Genomic DNA, 21,720 nt, shown 5'->3' with positions numbered 1-21,720 from the left:
AAATAAAGCTTTATGGCTATTTCATGGCCAAGATATTGTACACACTGCAATAATGATTCTGACAATGAAATATTTTTATAATAATAATAAGTCTATTTTAAGGCAGCACAGTGGTGTAGTGGTTAGGACCGTGACCTCATACCACCAGTGTCGAGGGTTTAATTCCTTCCTCAGGCCTGTGTGCATGGAGTTTGCATGTTTTTCATGTGCTTAATGGATTTCCTTCGGGTTCTTCGGTTTCATCCCACTGTCAATAGACATGCAGAATAGGCTAATTGCCGTTCCTAAATTGCCCGTAGTAAGTGTGTGCCCTGTGATGGATTGGAATCCTGTCCAGGGTGTTTCCCAACTTGTGCCCAAAATCTCCTGAGACCATGTGTGAAATAAGCGGTATAGAAGATAAATGAATGAAATAAATCTGTCCCGAGAAGGGCAGTAGATTTGTATTTTTTTGTCATGTGGTTCCAGAGGGCAAATTCTAAATCTGATATCTTTGCAATGTTTTCAGTCAAATATAGTCAGCCAAAAAAAAAAAAGTATAGAAATTTCAGGAAAAGAAAAATACTATGATGTATATTATATTAATAACATAATAATGTTATTTATTATCATATATACACCAATATATAACGTATAACAATACATTTAGTATTAAAATATAAAAAAAATATAAAATATTTCTTTTCCAGAAGTGTGTAAACATTATTTTTGGTTGGCTGCATAATATTTAAATCTATTAAAACAGATATCCAGGCATCATCTTCACAGGTCACTTAAATATCCAATATAATAACTTGGATGAAAATAAATGTACAGTGTAAAAGATATTTTTTATTTTGTGAAATAACAAAACTAGTCCTGCCAGTCCAGTGCCTGAATTTGCTACATGCGAAAACGCAGCGCAGTAACGACGTACCAAAGGCTTCTAGGAAATCAGGTGATCAACGCAGAAACGCAGTCATATGATCGACACAAGCTCAACGGCAATGCAAAACCTGGCAAGCCTGTATTATTAAAATCTTTTCAGGGAGGACGTTTGGCGCCTGCGATTGTAGCTTTTGTTTGGTGGAGTGGTGAAGGGTTGCAGTAAACCTGTGCGCTGTACAGTCCACCTTACCGTGCCAGGTTAAATGATGCATTTGCCGCTGTTGTTATGCGCCGTGTGCGCCGTGCTGGTGACCGGAGAACGCTACAAGCCCGAGTGGAAAAGCCTGGACGCCAGACCTCTGCCTAAATGGTACGATGAGGCCAAGTTCGGGCTGTTCGTCCACTGGGGGGTGTTTTCGGTGCCGGCTTTCGGCAGTGAGTGGTTCTGGTGGTACTGGCAGGGTGCTCTGGACCCCTCTTACATCGCCTTCATGCTGAGGAACTACCCTCCGGGCTTCACCTACGCCGAGTTCGCGCCGCAGTTTAACGCGCAGTTCTTCGACCCCGATTTCTGGGCGGAAGTGTTCGAGGCTTCCGGGGCCAAGTGAGTCATCGAGTAATTAATAGCAATCGTTTTCCCTGTTTTCCATCAATAGGTATCAAAGAAAAAGAAAGATACAAAACTGCACCAACTGTGGGGTCTTATACCCTTACCTTTCCTGATTCACTGCAGATAAATCAATACTTTTATCTATTGGAACCTTTTCATCTTATTAAATACTATCAAACAAATTAAATCCATTCTTATAAGAGTGTATAAATTAAGTGTTAAAAATGTGTGTATGTATAATAAATTCCATTCTAATAGTTAAAATGTGTATATATATATATATATATATATATATATATATATATATACTGTTTTATATATTATAATATTATATTAATTGTGTAAAAATGTCTATATATAATAAATTCAAAATATATCATATTTTTTTTAAAAAAAACTTTCTTTAATTGTTTACTGTTAATTTTTCTGTTTTTGATCTCCATCTTTTTCTTCTGAGCTTTGGCAATCTGAATGTAAATATTTGATGTGCCAATAAAATCATGAATCTTGAGAGAGAGGGAGAGGTGTGTGTGTGTGTGTGTGTGCATGCGTGCACACACACCTCTTAATCTAACATTGTGCTATAATGAGCATTGATTGCCACCTTCCTCTGTTTAAACCAGGGGCATGGCCTAAAAGAATGTGGCCACACCCCTTATTAAAATAACCCCACCCCTAACAACACTTAACGGTTTTACATGTTATCTAGTATGCATGCAGATGTAACACTTCTTGTTTTGTTACACAAGTGAATTTGTGGATGTGCTTGAGTGTTTGGAACTATAAAGTATTGATGTTTAACGTGTTTATTCTTCCACCATATTTGACAATCACACTAGAGCAAAATGAGGGCAACAATTAACTATAACAACACTGTTGTATGTGTGTTTGTTTCTGAACTTGTGTTAATTTGTACAGATACGTTGTTTTCACTACGAAACACCATGAAGGCTTCACTAACTGGGGATCGCCGACGTCATGGAACTGGAACTCCGTTGATAATGGACCTCACAGGGACCTCGTCGGGGAGCTGGGGACTGCTATTCGTAAAAGGTTCTTACACCCTCGTGTCTTAGTGCTTTGCTGCATGTTTTAATAGAAATGGATGTCACAGTGCTGTTGAATTCTCATAAAGCTCTTAAAATAATCGCAACAGCAAACTGTATATTAACGTGATACTTCAAATTTCTAAGTTATTATTTCTATTTTAGCAACTTAATCATTTAACTTTACCTTAAATATTTTTACTCAGATTTTTTTCAGGACAGATGACTTTACAGTTTTTGATTACTTTAACAATCTTCTTTTTTATTATATATTTTTTTTTTACAAAAAATTAGATGCTGGCAAGGGCTGTTTAGGTGCAGAAAAATGAAAGGTTTAGGATGAAATAACTTGTTTCGAAGATGAAACATACTATGTAACTTTAAACAGACAAAAACAAGAGATACTGTTCTTTAATAAATAAATAAATTTTTAGTGTGGAAAAAGCCCGAGAGGTAATATTACATTTCAGTGCATGCTGTTATTGAAATATAGTTAACTTTACTGTGGTAACAATCAGTCTGCACATCACTCCAACTAATAATTGGTAAGTTTCCTATTTTTTTAAGTTGTCAGCTATGTTTATGTCCTCATATTTACAGTATATTAAAATACTGACATGTTATAGGGGAAAACAACTTCACCTCAGCCACATCACCCCAGACTGTAATTGCCTCTTTTCCTATAACAGCATGTACTGAAGTGCTTGCTTCCTGTTATAATCACAGCATTTTACCACTGATTGCTGTTTTGTATTTATGAGTACTTACATATGACATTGTCGTGACAAGTTTATGAATACGTCCTGTAGGTCGCTGCACTATGGATTGTACCACTCCCTGTATGAATGGTTCAATCCCCTGTATCTAAAAGACAAGCAGTCAGGCTTTAAGACGCAGGAATTTGTATATAGCAAAGCCTTGCCAGAGCTCTTTGACCTTGTCAAGAGGTAAGCTGCAACAGTCACACACACACACCTGTCACATGTTTGTTATATATACCCTCTCACTTCTACGAGAAGAGAACCAGTTATTCATGCTTTTCCTGGCTATTCTTCACATAAGCTGTTATATTGTCCCAGGCAGTCATAATCAACTGATAACACTACATGCATTTTTAGATACAAGCCAGAGCTGATCTGGTCAGATGGGGATTGGGAAGCCTCTGACACTTACTGGAACTCCACCGGATTTTTAGCCTGGCTTTACAACGACAGTCCAGTGAAGGTGAGAATTGCAGGTTGTGTAGCATATAACTACTGTGGATTTAAATCAGATCGTTATGTTGTCATTTTGTTTGTCGCAGGATGTAATTGTGGTGAATGACAGATGGGGGAACGGAACCTATTGCAAACATGGCGGTTACTACAACTGTGCTGATAAGTTCACTCCATCCACGATGCCCAATCACAAATGGGAGAAATGTAATTCAATAGACACCTTATCCTGGGGTTATCGCAGGAACATGAGGCTCGTCGATTTGATGGATTTGCCCACAATTATAAAGGTGAAATATGTTGCCATCTATTGATGTGTGTATTAAATGTAAAAATAAATGAATTAAGAATGAATGAATTAAGAAAATGAAAAAAGGTATAATGGAGTGTGTGCTTTGTAGTCTAATGTGCTTTGATTTTTGTATTCTTGTTAAAACAAAAAAATTGTTTATAGCTGTTGTAAGGAAACTGATACCAGGAACTACTTTCATGTGACAATGTCCTACATAATGCAGTAATAATTACAAACGTCTACTCATTGCTAAAATGCTGTGGTATAAGACGAAGTACGTCAGCACAAAAAAAATCTACTTCATGGTCTGGCCACATCACACCAGCTTGTCTCTTTTCTTGTAATGTTGTCCTTGAGTATGTTATTCCTTATCAAAGGCTGTGTGGTTGTACGATTTCTCACACCAATGTTCTCCAACTACAGGATCTTGTCTTCACTGTGGCATACGGAGGAAACTACCTGCTGAACATCGGACCTACGTCAGACGGCATGATCCCAGCCGTGTTTGAGGAGCGTCTCCGAAGTATTGGCGCATGGTTGAAGGTTAATGGTGAGGCCATATATGCCACCACGCCCTGGAGAGTTCAGGCTGAGAATGCGACTGTTCCTGTCTGGTGAGGTTTTCCTTGTTTTTTTTTCCCTTTTTTTTTTTTTTTTTACTTTCTTGAATACAGAAGTGAGCTGCTGTCAGACAGGGGGATAAAAAAAGGTTTCTTTTTTTTTTTTTTTTAATGCCTGGCACAATAGATGCATTATTAAAGTTTCACATCCTCTCTAAGGCCTTTTCGTTCAAACAACAGATCACCGTTAGTAAACCGTTGCTTCGGCTGTACACAGTTCCAATCTGTGGTAGAAAAGTATTTGGTACTTTCGAATAAGCTCTTTAGGTATATGTTTTTTTTTGTTTTTTTTTGTTTTTCAGAATGAGTTGCATTCTGTTTTACTCCACACTACTTATCATATTATTGCACTGTACAACTAAAATGAAGGTTAATCACAGCTACACTGCTGCAAATCAGTGGTTCTATACCTACTGCTTTGCACCGTTTGTACCATTGATTACACTAATCATTCATCTTGCATGGAGTTTATACTCTAGTACTGCATTGACAGATTCACTCAAACCTTTGTATATGAAGCTGCAGCTGTTTTACACTTTCGTGCAGGATATAGTGCAGTCACTTAGTTAACGTATATTGCAAAGACATTATCATGAAAACTAAAAACTTCGGTGTTCGAATAGACTAAAGTGTTATCTTCAAATACTCACATTAACAAAGTAACATTGTTTTTTATTTCCTTGGTACACAGCAACACAGTACACGTGATGCCTGGTTATTCGGGTTTGAGTGGAAATGTTATCTTTTAGCCTGCATACCATTAAACCTGTGGAAATGTCAGTGTGAGGTTTATGAGTGTTTTTTAAAAAACTGTTCTCGGGTATTTTACCCTCAGACTCACAATTTGGCTACAAGTTTCATTGAGTGACCCATATAAATATTTATGTTCTATAATTTTATACAGAATATTTTTTAATTATTTAATTGGTTTGGACAGAAAAACGTGCTGCATCATCGGTCTGTGTCTGCTTCACAGTTCCTCCAGGAGTTGTTGTTATTATTATTATTATTATTATTATTATTATTATTATTACACACTCCTCACCATGGTAGCTGGACCAAAAAAAACAAATACTTGCAAAAAAAATTGACCTGCTAAGCAAGAGTAAACTGAAAACAGAGTTTTTAAAGGATAGTGTTCTCTATGCTAAATTGCATTTAAGAATAGCATATATTATTAAACGGCATATACTGTGTATTTATTCGAGTCATTGATAATGACCCTGTACTTCTGAAGCCATCCCTCACTTTAGTTTATTATTTATTTTAGAGATGTTTTTCTTTTTAGGAAACTTTTTTTTTTTTTCCATTTTCTGCAGGAAACATCTGACAGTGAAATAACTGACTATTTGACACTGTGATATAACATTATCTATTAGATCAGAAACTCAATATAAAATAACATTTACTTGTTTAATGTAATTAATCACCTTATTACATTATTATTAACAAACACACGGCAAGCAGACCATTTGTTAGCCAGCCTAATGATATTTTAAACAACACTAGAATATACAGTTTAAAGTAAAGTCAGTTACATAATGTTATAAAGTTATGAGCAATTAAATCAAATTTGACTTGGATCTTACAGTAGTCTTGGCCACTAACCCCCTTGTTCTTTACAGTATGTGGGAATTTCTAAATAAAACAGTAATGAACATTTATGATAAAATGGCCTATGACTGAATGGCAGATGTTGCTTTGATTGCTTGATGAAATTAGAAATTATTTAATGGACTTTAAAGGAATAAAACATGTGTTGTAGCTCTTTGGGTGGGTTACAGTAACTTTACATCGGGCCAAGGTTTATCCCTTAAATTTTGCATCTATCCAATCTTCAGTATCCCAAAAGATGACACAGTCATTAAAGTGTCAAAAAAAGTGTGTTTTCCCTGCGACTTTAAGATTATAAGGGAGTTGTATTACTTTAGGGTAACTGTGTCTTTGTTCACAGGTACACCTCCAAAGGCAAAACTGTCTATGCATTCTTTCACACCAAACCGATGCAGTACTCATTCGAGCTCTTCGCTCCTGTAACCTCAGACACCACCGTGGTACGTATTGCCTTCACAAGGTTTTAAAATTTTTTTTATTCTTAAGTAGTATTTTTAATCATGTTATCCATTATTATGTAGCCTTATTAAATAATAAGAGGAATGATCGCTTTGGTCATTAAAACACCCACAATACGATTTTTGCCCAGAATAAATCACAAATCATTTACATATATTTACAAGTACCTTTTTATAAAGTAAGTATGAAGGTAAACTGAAAATTTTGATTGTGCAGAATAACAGAACACAGTCATGAGAGTAAAACCTATCTTTTATTTCTCTATATAATTCTCTGCTTCACTAATGCACTTATCACAGTGTTTCACTAGTACTTGGATACCATCAAGGTAGAAAGTTTTTTCAGGATGCTGGATCCATAATCAGACTGCCTGCTTCACACTTCTCGGTTTTATGCCTTCATTCACATAAAATTTCAACATGAGTCCCAGTTTGACTTGAACACCAGTCATACAATTGAACTGAGCAATTAGGCCTGAAGGTGTAAGCATTTAATTAAAAAACAAAATGATAAGAAGCAGTTGCAAGTCAAATATCTTGTGGGAATTTGCAGTTTCTTATTACCAAACTAGACTTCAGTTTAAACATCACACAATGTCAAGATAGCATTTTTAAACACCATTCCATATGTGATTTATATTTGGAGTTGTTGATGTTAAGTGTGTTAAAAATTTCTTATTTTATATGGACTAAAATCAGGACACTTTATCGCATTAATGGTAGAGAAAAATCAACATCAGAATTGGCTCAGTTATTTTATAGCGTGGTGCAGGCACACTCGTTGGTATTATGATTAATTGGTTTATTAAGAAGCCTGGAAATTATAATGAATGTTGTAATTACACTCATTAGTGTAGCACACATTTTTACAAAAAATGCATTCCCAACAAATTGAGAAGTTTTATTTGTTTAGGTGACACTATTGGGAAGCTCTGATCCTTTGAAATGGGCTCCTCTGCATTCATCTGGACTGATCCTGCTGCTGCCGGATCTGCCGTACAATGCCGCCGGGGCGTGGGCATTCAAGCTGGATGGAGTAGAATAATAGTTTTTTCTAAGGTGGTTTATATGAGGGGAGTTTCTACATGATTTTACACAAGGATGCCTTAATGGAGAATCTTGCCTTAATGTTTTTTTGCCTTAACTTTTTTTATTGATCACAAAAAAATTGTTGTTTTTTTAAATTCTATTGATGCACTGTATACAAATCACGGGATTATGATATTTGCTGAATAAAATATTTTTGTTTATTTGTGAAGCTGACTGCATTTCATATACCTATATGTATGGAAGGGGTTGATCACCTTAATATAATTACCTATGCTTCCCCACAGCATATTAAGAAATGTACTACATTGTCTGAACAATCTCAGGTGTCAAAACAAAAAAATAAATATTTTTATATATATGGGCATTGCATAAACATTATATTTTCATGCTATTTAAAAGATGAGCTGGGGAGATGTGATACGAAGAGATGCTCTTATCATCATTCCTTTTTTGTTCATCCAGTTCTATTTCATTTCCTCCTTTTCCCATCCCCCTGTTCCCCAGGGGGCGGTCTGAAAGGCTAGCTAGAGTTCTGCTTGTGTGCCGTTGCGCATACCGCAGTGCTGAGCCGCAGTGTGTGTGTGTGTGTGTTTGTACACGAATGTGTGTTGATGTGTGTCTCAGCTGGCCAGACGGAAAATGCGCCTGCATTGGCTGCTGCTACTCCACACTGTAAGAGGAGAGAACAGAGAGCAGATCAGGGACAACACAGAGAGAGAGGAAACAGGAGGGAGAGTATGGCCCTCGCCAAATAAAGCCATGGGGGCCTGGGGTGGGATGGCCCTTACCACACTATAAATACGCTGGGCTTCTGCCGATTCGGGTTTGGTGCCTGGAGCTGTGTAGCAGCAAGCGCACCGGCCCAGCTCAGGAGAATCTCATCCACAGTCAGGCCTTCAGCCATGCCCCGAGTGGACGCCGACCTCAAGCTGGACTTTAAAGATGTCCTGGTGAGACCAAAGAGGAGCAGCCTAAAGAGCAGGTCTGAGGTAAGATTCAGATTTTTGGGTGTACGTCTTACAAAGCCAATCTTACCCAAAGTGTAACTTAAGGCTTGGGAGAATAAGAGAGCTGACCTTGCTGAGGGTTACACCAAATTAGCAAGCCTATATATTCAGGCCCATGTTTAGTTTTATCTAAGGGGATGGTTTTGATCAGGACTGATCTGTAGCCAGTTGATGTGTCTCTGTAGAGTGTTTTCATTTCCTTCAGTTGGAATGATGTGTTGATACAACGTGAATCCAGGCCAGATACGTAATCCCAAAGGAGAGGTGACATACAGTGACAACTGATCACACTAAGGTAGAGCAACATGAGCTGAGCTACGTGCTGAAATAGTTTAAAAATAGCCCTGTGTTCTCAATGCCTCTGTAAATAGATTCCACTCTGGTGCAGCTGCTCTTCAACACTGTCTGCTTAAGGTGAATGTGGGAGAAACACCCACAATGCAGTGCGCCACAATGCCCTATATGAGTTTAGCTGCCATTGCTTTTCTATAAGTCTCCTGGCCAGACAATTCAGATTTAAATAGCAATTATTTTTTAAATGTATCTTCGCATTTAATATGTTTCTTCTGCATTTGTGCAAAAACACATGAATGGAATAATTTTTGTTTTAGCCATCACATCAAATCCAATTTATTAAATGTTCTTGATGTGTCCATAAATTCCCAATTCTTCAGGTTTTTCACTCTAGACACCATTTGGAATTCTATACTGACAAGAGGCAGTATTGCAAAATACATCCAGATTCTGCCTCATAATCCAGGAGTCCACTTCAGACATTGATCTCGTCCTCTAGAGAGGTGTTGTGTTCCTGCAGGATGACGTCACAGCCTGGTAGATCATGTTATGGCTCTCCTGATTTCATTGTCAAATGGCAGACAGATCATTTATGGGGCTATTTGTATGCGGGCACTGCAGTTGAGGCTTTTTACCTCTCAAGAACCACACAACTTCTAAACAGACCCTTTTTTTAAATTAAATGTTTATTAAATAATAATTTCTAAATAAATGTAATTATTAGTGATCTAAAGTGTCACTAAACATTTCTAAAATAATAATATTACTAATAATAAAATGTATTTAGAAATTATTTGTGACCTAACTAAAGTCCTGGTTTTAGCCGGAGAATATAACATAATTAACTATCTCACGACTAAAAGCACTGAAACCCATGTGATTGGAAAATGAATCATTACAACACAATAATCTATTATGCTATATTATTTTGCCGCAGTACATTTGTTTGCCACTAGTAAGCAAACATATCTGTTTATATCTGAAATGTAGGATTTGAATCAAATGTTCAGCTCACTGAATGCCACATAACATTATTCTGCACTTTATCTGATCACCATGTACACATTTGGATTCACTTTTATGATTAATGTTTTGTATTACATATCTCTTTCATTTTTCCATTTCACTGCCTTTTATTTATTGGAAATGTGTTTGTTAATTAACCCATGAGAAAGTGAACAGCTTCAATCCAAAATAAGATGGATAAATCTGAAGAGTGAAATGCCTAGCAATAGTTGGCTCCGGAACATTTGTTGTAATTCAACAAGATCCTACAGTTTTGTAATGCACATATCACAGGCTAAGATCTATTATTTACACTGATACTAAAGTTGTTTGCTAATCAATTTTCCAGCTGTAGGCCCTTTAGCTGATCAAGCTCCTTTGTTAGCTATAAATGAACACTAAATGATGGTCCAATTATATGGCTAAATTGTGCGATCCTGCTCATTAATATAATGCTTATCTACGTTTACAGCAATGTAAATATAATAATATTAAACAGAGATTCAGAGAATCTGGGAAAATAATGAAATATTAAAAGCATAAGTACTGGAAATTAGAAATAAGCAATTGTTCATCATTCAACATTCAATTATTAAATATGACGCATTTTTGGGGATGCATGCGGGCCTTATTAATAATTAGATTTTTATTACTCTGTGTGTGTGTGTGTGTGTGTGTGACGAAAAGGAAAAGCAAAACGCATCAAGTTACAAGCCACAAACAGTTCACTTAGTTCAACCGCTTGTATAAATGATTCACTACTTTAGCATTCAAATGCCCGGCATAATAGTCTGTCTAAATTTCATTTAAGGAACATTTTCATAAATCATCTGGTTTTACATACAATTTGTGTCCTACATTTGTGTTTATACAAGCAGCTTCACTTACATGTAAAGAGTTTTCTAAAATTAAATTTTAAAACTTAGCAACAAAGTGACCAGATGATAGAATATTACTACTGTATATTGTGTACTGACTGTAGTTTATTTATGTATTTATTTATTTATTTCATTTTTAGTTTTTTAAGGGCAAAAAACCTGTATGGAATGTTACTTCTCTAACAGCATCGATATGGTTCTAAAAGATTTTAATAAATAAAAATAAAACAAATCCTCAAGGAACAATTATTTTAAAGAAATGTAAGTTGCTTAAGGTACAAAAACAAATATTTATTTTAAAATTTAGATTATGGTGCCGCTATTTTGATAATAGACAGTAGTTCAAAATCATTAAAGTATATGAGATTTTTTTTTGTGTGTGTTTTGTGTTTTTAAAGGAGCTAGTGCATGCTCAAAAAGACATTAGAAATCACCAGATGGTACCAAGAAATTCGCGCTAACTTCTTGTAACATACTATATCCCCATATGCACATTATGTGAACTGAACATGTTAATTCAGTAAATGAATCCATAGCATCGTCTGTGAAAGTGTATATTAGTGATGATAAAGGTAAGTGTGATAAAATTTTGGTTTGCTTGGTTGATTTTTTTTTTTAATATTACAATGCAAGCTTTTTTTTTTCCCCAAAAAAAAATCATTTTGCAGAATGTCCCAATGGGTTGAGAGTAGTAATAGTAATAACTCATAAGTGATTGTATATTTTGTAAATATAGGCAATGCTGTCACTTAAGCAGTGTATCCTAATCATAACACACCCATAGAAACATCTTTGTTGAGACCTGTGTCTGAATCTCAGCACCAGGTCTTATAGTATTTTTACTCTTATGACTAAAAAATTATTCTTTTATAGGATGCACATAATGTGAACAAAAATGTGATTCATCAGACCAGGCTACCTTCTTTCACTGCATCATGGTCCAGTTCAGATGCTCCCATTATAGGCACTTTTTTCATGTACTTGGGTCAGCATGGACACTCTGATCAGTCTGCAGCTACTCAGCCCATCCCACTGGGATGCACTGTGTGTTCTGATTCCTTTCTATCGTATTTGCCCAGATCTTTATACTTGCCCTTTTTCAGTCCATAATCCATAATTTTTATATATATATATATATATATATATATATATATATATATATATATATATATATATATATATATATATATAAAATGACCAAAATACATCCTGTAAAATACAGTATGCGGAAATAGATATCCCTAAAATTATGGACAAAATCAGGATAACATGATTCATAAATAGAAGAATGTTTGATTTTACATATTTTATTCTTTTATATTCGTTTTATTCGTAGGGTTTTTATTTTTCATCATTGTTGAAAATACAGTTTTTACCCAAAACAAAAAAACCCAAACACCTTTTACTTTTACCATTAAACAACACAAATCAAGTCAGAAGACATTTTTAAGAGAAAAAACTACCCTTTTTTCCTTTTTATAATCCCATGCTACACTAATGCATTTATCCAAACATTTCACTAGTGCTTGGATACCATCAAGGTAGAAAGATTTCTCAGGACACCAGATCCATGATCACGTCTGAAACACTAGCCTCCCAGAAACTCAAATATGAAAATGGAAAGGGAAATGGCTTGGAGTGAGGTCTGGATTGTTATTGTAGCAATAACTCCCAGCCAAGTTCCTGTAATGTGGAAGTGGTGCTGGTGAATGATTTTGCCTACAGTCCCGACAGACATATGTGGCTCTACAGCAAGTTGATGGCCTGTTCAGGATCAGGCATTTCATTTGCTGAATGTTTTACTTCAACCTCCGCAGTACAAAAGGTTGTATAAGTAAATATTTGATGGTTTAATGAAATACCGAATGTTCGGTGAACCTGCTCAGACTTACTGTAAAGTTAATAAGTTTTTAACATATGTGTGTGTCTACATTTTCCTAATGCAGTTGCCCTTGTTTTTGTCCTGTGTAGGTGGACCTGCAGAGGACTTTCACATTCCGCAACTCAAAGCAGACCTACAATGGCATCCCAATCATCGCCGCTAACATGGACACCACAGGTACTTTTGAGATGGCCCAGGTAATGAGCAAGGTGAGCATCTTCTGTGTCACAGACAGTACTGTTTGTACAGTATATCACAAAACATGCAGTCTTTTCCAGCACTTTTTACAGTTAAATGCTACATTTCTACACCTTTAGGACACAATAAAATAAATGAAATCTCAGAAATGTGTTTTTTAGCAAAAGATATTAAAGAAATAAAAAATTATAGATTTTTTTTTATTAAGTTGATATAAATATTTTATATCACATATGTTCAACTTTGTAGCTTTGTACCTGAACTCCCCACCTTACAAATCCTCCCTCCTGAGATGTCAATTTTTTAAATAGTAGTTGTTAGAATCCTATAGCCATAATCAGCCTGGAGATTGAATCTATAGAGTGATAGGTTCATGCAAAAAATGTCTTTTTTTCTGACAATTCTAATGTCTTACCAGTCCAAAAGCTAAGGAATATAAACCATGGGGGTGGTGGACAGTCCTGTAAATCTTCTATTTCTCTTTATATATTTATTTATTTCACTTTATAATAGCTTCAGCTAGCTAACTGTTCCAGGGTTAAATCCTAAATAGTGTAAAATTGAAAGCTAGTGCTCTATGTTGGGCGCAGAATCCATTGTTCCACACACTAAGCAATGCCAACAAGTAGTGCCCTGGATTATTAGAACTGTGAAGCAAAGTGATACATATACAGTAGAGCACAGGGATAATTAATTATATCAGCAGTTATGGGGATGCAGTATGGTGTCTTAGTGGTTAGCACTGTCGCCTTGCACCGCCAGGTTCCGGGTTCGATTCCCGCCTCTGGGTTCGTGTGCATAGAGTCTGCTTGTTCCTCCCTGTGATTGGTGGGTTTCCTTCGCTTTCCTCCCACAGTCCAAAGACAGGCAGAATAGGCTTATTGGCATTTCTAAATTGCCCGGAGTGTGTGTGTGCGCTCTGCAATGAATTGGCACCCTGCCTTGTGCCCTAAGTCTCCTGGGAGAGACTCCAAGCCCCCGACGACCCTGTATACAGGATAAAAGGGTATAAATGATGAGTGAGTGAGCCTTATGTCCAGTTATATTACTTGGTCGTTACTAACTGTTGTATAAACTGTAGATAGTTTATAAAACATACGTATGTACATTGTTAACAAGACAGCTATATTGTATACTAAGCATAAAATAGCAATCCCTTCTATTGTGGCTAATTTGTTTAAAAAAAAAGAAAATTAAAAGAGAAGAATGTAAGCAAAACCAAAAACCAAAGGGAGAAGAACTTAAAGCATTTAACTTTTCTAAAGGCTCTACATGGACATGGTATGTTTCTGTGCAACGGGGATGTAGGATCACAGGTACAGGGCCAGCCAGCATACAGTGCCCCTGGAGCAGATAGGGTTTACTCAAGGGCTCAACAGTGGCTAATTGGGCCAATGGGGTCTGAACCCCAGCCTTCCAACCAGTAACCCAGAGCCTTACCTATCTGAGCAACCACTGCCCAGGTATCTCTACTTATAGTGCTCTAGATATTCCTGTACATATGTTGAGATTAAAATTCAAAGTGGGCGTGGCTTAAAGCGGAAAGGGTTTAGCTTGCGAACAATCAAATAATAAAAAAATAATAATAATGTGCCTTCTACTCAACTCAACAAGGATTTTAATCTATTCACTACACTATATATTTTGAATGCATTCCCACTGTCCTCACAGTTTCTAAACTTTTCTTCCTTTTTTGTCCTCAGCACACACTCTTCACCGCCATCCACAAGCATTACACTCTGGAAGAATGGAAGACATTTGCATCCAATCATCCAGAGTGCCTAGAGGTAACATAAAAACAGTAGGTGCCAAGTGACGATGTGATTGAGCTTTTGCAATCTTTAGTCAGAGCCAGGTGATGAATTAAATGAGGAAAATGCAGCAGTGCCCTTGTAGTGATTGTAGTGATCCATGCACAATGGGAAAAAGTTCTGTCTTCTGGGGTTGTTTCATGATGACTGGATATACAACATCTTTTCTCCCATCCTCAGCATGTGGCTGCGAGCTCAGGCAGTGGGCAGGCAGATCTGGAGAAACTGTGCAACATTCTGGAAGCCATTCCACTTATTAAGTACATCTGCCTCGATGTGGCCAATGGATATTCCGAGCACTTTGTGGAGTTTGTCAAAACAGTCCGGGGGAAGTTCCCTAACCACACCATCATGGTAAGAAAGCCAAGGCAATGCTTTCCCAAGCATAAAATAGCAATCACCTGTTGCTCTGTTTGAAAAATCCCATGATTCACATTTTCCGGACCCAACAGGCTGGAAATGTGGTGACAGGAGAGATGGTGGAGGAGCTCATCCTGTCTGGAGCCGACATCATCAAAGTTGGCATCGGACCAGGTGTGTGCCATGTCTCAAAAAAATCTCTTTCACTACAGGGATACACACCACTACAGGGATGTGATCACTAAGTGAAAATGGATCTGTATGAATAATCTCTCACCATGTGTGATTAATGTGGTTTTAAAAGAACTGAACTGAGGAATTGTGTACGCAGGGTCCGTATGCACCACACGCATCAAGACTGGAGTGGGCTACCCTCAATTAAGTGCTGTCATTGAGTGTGCAGACTCTGCTCATGGACTAAAAGGACACATCATCTCTGTGAGCATGAATACACTTTTTAGGATCATGATTTTTTTTTTCCAATCATGTTAATGGCCCATGGCTGGCTTTTGATTTCGAGACGCACTTACCTTATTTTATCATAAGAGGGCAGCATCTAGCTTTCTGTGCTTCAGTTAATCATTGTAAGAGAAATATTCCTCTTGAGTAAAAGTTGAACTCCACCCTGAACAACTATTCATTATTCATTTTTTTTTATCTTTATTTGGGTACATGATTTATTTTGTAAGGGAAAATAAAAGTTGATTTATTTAGTGGGACATGGTTTTATTCTACTGTTGGATCATTCTAACTTTGGTGAACAATTTGTTATCCACAAAGCTCTTTGATTTTCTGCTTGCTTCATGTCTAGTTAAACAGAGTGATGCAGAAGCTCTTTAGTGCTTTAGTCTGTCCAGCTCTTTCATTCATCATCCATCTATTCTGTTTAAAAAGATCAGGTTCTAAAGCTTCAATTTAATGCTAATTTTAAACCAATACCACCATTCACATTTTTGGATTGAATGTAGGGTATTAGAAAAACATTGCAGCTATACAAGCAAACTGTACTGAGATACGGCAATGGTTCATTACATCGGTCTGGGGATTTTCTCATTACAACAACAATTAAAGTCACTGAACGGATGCTTTGAGGGTTTAAATCTCGCCTCTGCTCTATGCACATGGAGTACCTGCTCTCTGGGTTTCCTCTATGTACTCCAGTTTCTCCACACAGTCTGAAAATATATGTTGTAAGCCAATTGGTGTTTCCAAATTGCCGGTAATGTATGATTGAGTGTCTTTTTTGTGTGTCTATGCAAAAATCTGTGCTCGCAATAGACTGGCACCCCATCTAAAGCGCATCCCCCACCTTGTGCCCTTACCTCCCTGGGATAGGCTCCAAGCACCTTGTGATCCTAGACAGGATAGCCAGTATGGTAAATAAATGTAAATAAATAAATTAATGTTGCTGGGTATTTATGGATCAGAAAAGAAGCACTTGATCCTTTTGGAGTTAGAAAATCTAAATTTTATCACAGAAAGTTTAATAAATGACACCTTCCCCATGTGATTTCAGTCTCACAAAACTCCTTATTTCATATAATAACACAAATAAATCAACCAACCAATTATTTATGTATTATTATTATTATTATTATTATTATTATTAAAATTATTAATTTTATTGAGATTGATTGATTAGGAAGATCTTTAAGTTGCAGGAACTATATTAAGCGGTTCTTTCCTCTCCAGGATGGAGGCTGCAGTTGCCCGGGAGATGTTGCGAAAGCCTTTGGTAAGTTTTGCTCTCAGGTCATTTTCATAATAAAACAAACATGTCATATGAGACACTGCTCTGATTTCCTGTCCCCTTGGTGATCTTGTAGGAGCAGGGGCAGATTTCGTCATGCTAGGAGGAATGCTAGCAGGGCATGATCAGTGCGCCGGTGAAGTCATTGAAAAGGATGGAAAGAAGTTTAAGCTGTTCTATGGCATGAGCTCAGACACAGCCATGAAGAAATATGTTGGTGGTGTGGCGGAATACAGGTGAAGAGACTCTGAATGTCTGCAGAGTCAGAATATGAATATAACTGAATATGAATATGTGCTTGTCTGGCCACAAATCAGCATATTGATGATTACAACATGATTGACTATACACACTTTAGGGTTAAGCTAAGGGTTAAGTTGTGTTTAAAACAGAAGTGACTGAACCAAGTTGGTTGTAATAACAATCGAATGGCCCTTTCCCGGTATAAGATGGTGCTTAATGGTGAGCTTTAATGATATAAAATACCAGATTCTAACCATAACCAGATGTTTGGCTCAAAAGTCTAGAAGATGTTTATTAAGATTCATAAAATTAGTCTTCATGTCCATAAACAGATTCTAATTAGTACAAAGTGCACTATTTAGGGAAGTCTACCACAGTGCAAGCATGTGATTCGTAGTGTATTTATGAAATGCCACAATGTACCGTGATAGCGTTCAGGCATTCAGGTTTACTTTACCCACTATAGTTTAGATGATATACTTTGTCATTTTAAGTAGTATTTATACCAAATTATTGTAAAAAGATACATTTTAAGACACAAATGGTTAAACAATTCTACAACATTTGCTTTGGTATGGAAAGCCAAGCTTTTAGTATTCATTAAAGGGTCTTTGATGTTTCATAAAAAAACTGTGGCCCAGAACCAGCTACTGTCCTTTTATGGACACAAGCAATTTGACTTATATTACATTGGAGCAACTACAGACATAGATTGCACTTTATTTATTTGTTTTGTATTTTTATAGATTTTGATGATTGTATCCAAATAAAGTTTAGTTCGGCCTTCATTCAGCCTTTATCCAGAAGTGTGAAATAAGTATTAGATGCTCGGTGGGCATGAGTGTATGAGACTGAGACTGTATTTACTTAATCATTATGGGTCAAGCAAGGGACCCAAGAGAAAAGAAGCATCAACCATCATGCATAGTGGCCACTGGAGCAGACAGTGGTATGATTTGGAGTTCCTTCAGTTGCTGAGGTCTAGGCTCACCAAGGTTATGCAATAAAATGAAGTCACCTGACGACCTGAATGTACTGAATGACAAAGGCACGGCCATATTCCAGGGCACAAATTGTGAAAGAGTGTTTCTAGGAGCATGATAAATCGTTTTCACACATGTACTAGACACCACATTGTGTGCTCTAATCTAAGCTAAGATTAACTGTGTTTTTTTTTCTTCTTTTTTTGGGGGGCCAGGCAGTGTATCTGACTAAAGACCATGATTAAGGACAAGAGTAGCAGCTTGTCAATCACCAAGATTTAAACCAGTAGCTCAGAACCTTAAAAACTCATCCGCACAGCGTATATTCTAGGTCTTTTCTATTGAAGATGTACTTTATTAGTGTCCTAACCCTGAAATTCTTGTCTCTGTAGGGCGTCTGAAGGCCGGACCGTGCAGGTGCCATATAGGGGTGATATGGAGAACACTATCAGAGACATCCTGGGTGGTCTGCGGTCCACTTGCACATACGTAGGAGCAGCCAAACTCAAAGAGCTCAGCCGCAGGACCACATTCATCAGAGTTACACAGCAATCGAGCCAAATGTTCACCTAAAGCCATAAAGTACTTCTAGACACGTAGAAATCAAACAAACTTAGTGCTCCGAGCAGTAGAGAGACATATTTATACACGCAACAGTACCTCATTGGGTCAGATTCATGCATGTACCTAGGGTACATGCGGACGCTGACTTCATATACATGTATTTCATAAAGTCACACAATCTTGAAACAAAATGGCAGAGATTTTTTTTCTTTTTTTTCGCTCAGGAGCCATGCCTGTAGTGCTTGACAGAACAGCTCATTTACAGCACAAGCATGATTCAGCCTGTTGTTAATATAAGCCTTTAAGTATAGACGGTGCAGTGATGATGAGGTTCCAAGTATGAAGGAGAATGAATCCAGCCTCAACAAATTAGCCTTTGGGAAAAGAGATTTGTAAATTTAGTCATTAAAACTATGCAACTGTGCTACCACTAAAAGGATATAAGCCAGCATGAGGCACAAGGTGAATACATAAAAAGTTTTCATCATACCATAAGAATACTCTGTTGCACATGCAAAAGTGTTTTTGTGTGTTTTTTTATTTCTGAGTGTGCTAATTTTGGTGTATGGTGTAACGGTGACTGGATCAGAACAGAGACTGGTGCATAACATACTGTACTATTTCTGTTGACCTGCCTGCTTCTTGAATGTACACTGGTTTTTGGCGGGATGTAGCTTCAGACCAGAGGAATGTGAAAGGCCATGGTGCCTAATGTCCTGTTCACTTAGTGTCACACTGTAACTCGGAGTAATAAAGGGATATAAATAAACTGTTTGAGTACATCTTCACTCATTGTAAAATCTTCATATACATGTATTTTTTGTATGTACACAGTATACAGTGTATATATACTGTAGATAGATAGATAGATAGATAGATATACACAGTGTTATTATATAGATAGATAGATAGATAGATAGATAGATAGATAGATAGATATATACACAGTGTTATTATATAGATAGATAGATAGATAGATAGATAGATAGATATACACAGTGTTATTATATAGATAGATAGATAGATAGATAGATAGATAGATAGATAGATATATACACAGTGTTATTATATAGATAGATAGATAGATAGATAGATAGATAGATAGATAGATAGATATACACAGTGTTATTATATAGATAGATAGATAGATAGATAGATAGATAGATAGATAGATAGATACACAGTGTTATTATATAGATAGATAGATAGATAGATAGATAGATATACACAGTGTTATTATATAGATAGATAGATAGATAGATAGATATATACACAGTGTTATATAGATAGATAGATAGATAGATAGATATACACAGTGTTATTATATAGATAGATAGATAGATAGATATACACAGTGTTATTAGATAGATAGATAGATAGATAGATAGATAGATAGATAGATAGATAGATAGATAGATAGATAGATAGATAGATAATATATTGAGCTGCTAAATGTTCAGCAGATTTAAAGTGTTTTTTTGGTTAATCATTCAGGACTGAATTCAGAAATAGAAATAATGAGTGCAAAAAAATCAATAAATGTGGTCAAGATGAAGACAGTTGTCATTGTTAGAGTAGGATGCCAAAGAGGCTGGGAGCTAGTGAACACATGTACACTAATGTTGGGTATTACACTATAGTTAGACTGTGGTTTTACGTAAACTGAAATACTTTAAAATCTTTTGTAAGTAAAGGACTTTACGAGGTTAGCACTGTGGCCTTGTCCTTCAGGGTCTGGGTTCGATTCCCGTCTCATGGAGTTTGCATCTTCTCCCCATGCTTGGTGGATTCCCTCCGGGTACTCCGGTTTCCTCCCACAGTCCAAAGACATGTAGAGTAGGTAATTGGTGTTCCCAAATTGCCTGTAGTGTGTGAATGAGTGTGTGTGTGTGTGTGTGTGTGTGTGTGTGTGTGTGTGTGTGTGTAAGTCTTCTGGGATAGACTCCAGGCCCCCCATGGCCCTGAATACAGGATAAACTGGTATAGACGATGAGTGATTGAGTGAGTGAATCCCCTGGCTGTTCTCATAAAGCGCTCAGCATGCCATTGAATACCGATGGCTCAGTGTTTGAGATTCGCCTGAAATTAAAAAAAAACTACCGCTTTAAAGAAACATTTAAAACCCTGTTTTTATAATGTAATTCCCAGTCAATCATTTTCAAAATTGACCGCACTAAAATATGACAGGCTGGTATGGTAGCATAGCAGTTAGCACTGTTTCTTCGCAACTCTGAGGTCAAGGGTTCAAAGCCCGCCTTTGAGTCTGCGTGCATGGAATTTGTACAGTCTCTTCGTGCTTGGTGGGTTTCTTCCAGGTACTCCAGTTTGGCTAATGCAGATTAGGCTGATTGCTCATAATCTGTGATTGTGTGTGTGTGTGTGTGTGTGTGTGTGCTTGTGCATGCATGTTCTGTGATGTATTGACACCTCTTCCATGGTACAGTATATTCCACCTATTGCCCTGGGAGAAAATGAGCGATAGTAAGAGAGTAAAATATGATAATGTAATATGTACTGACATTATGATATTAGCTTTGGGACTTTGCTCTAAGAGCCGTGAGATTCATTTGCAAGGTGGAGAACAGAACCTTATAACCCAAATTACAATAAGTAGCTCCCTATCATGCATTTTTATTTTCCTTTTCAAGCACCTTATTTCCTGTAGTTTTCACATCAGATTTTTTATATACTTCAATAAAATCTAATTATGCCCCAATAATTATTTTATCCAGAACTACTGCTGCCATTTGTCATATTTTTCCTTAAATAGTTTACGATTCACTGGTTAGTTTTCAGCGATGTGATGAGGTATCCAGGCGCTGAACGAGTCTGTGCTAATTGTGTTAGAACTGCTCTGCACGCAGTGGTGTGGGTTTCAGTGTCTGATTGGATCTGATTATATCTTTCGCTGACACTTATTTAAATGAATGAGCCAGCTACTAATGCAAGCTGATACTCAAGACAGCCACCTCAT

At 36.9% G+C, this 21,720-nt stretch overlaps 2 protein-coding genes across 2 annotated transcripts; both read left to right on the top strand.

Moving 5' to 3' along the window:
* Positions 1-948: 948 nt before the first annotated feature.
* fuca1.2 (alpha-L-fucosidase 1, tandem duplicate 2) lies at positions 949-7,979 on the top strand. Its single transcript, XM_053492474.1, has 8 exons — positions 949-1,471; positions 2,396-2,530; positions 3,333-3,470; positions 3,642-3,747; positions 3,827-4,027; positions 4,453-4,643; positions 6,604-6,703; positions 7,635-7,979. Exons 1-8 carry the CDS (start codon positions 1,131-1,133, stop codon positions 7,764-7,766), a joined length of 1,344 nt encoding a protein of 447 aa, XP_053348449.1. The 5' UTR covers positions 949-1,130; the 3' UTR covers positions 7,767-7,979.
* Positions 7,980-8,321: 342 nt separating this feature from the next.
* gmpr (guanosine monophosphate reductase) lies at positions 8,322-19,534 on the top strand. Its single transcript, XM_053492475.1, has 9 exons — positions 8,322-8,760; positions 12,927-13,046; positions 14,739-14,822; positions 15,027-15,200; positions 15,299-15,380; positions 15,538-15,644; positions 16,899-16,941; positions 17,033-17,192; positions 18,575-19,534. The coding sequence occupies exons 1-9, from the start codon at positions 8,674-8,676 to the stop codon at positions 18,753-18,755; spliced, it is 1,038 nt and encodes a 345-aa protein (XP_053348450.1). The 5' UTR covers positions 8,322-8,673; the 3' UTR covers positions 18,756-19,534.
* Positions 19,535-21,720: the final 2,186 nt, after the last annotated feature.

The sequence above is a fragment of the Clarias gariepinus genome, chromosome 3, assembly GCF_024256425.1.
Source record: "Clarias gariepinus isolate MV-2021 ecotype Netherlands chromosome 3, CGAR_prim_01v2, whole genome shotgun sequence".
Classification (NCBI taxonomy): Eukaryota; Metazoa; Chordata; class Actinopteri; order Siluriformes; family Clariidae; genus Clarias; species Clarias gariepinus.
Note: the sequence above shows the minus strand (reverse complement) of the source record. Positions and strands in the feature narration are given on the sequence as shown.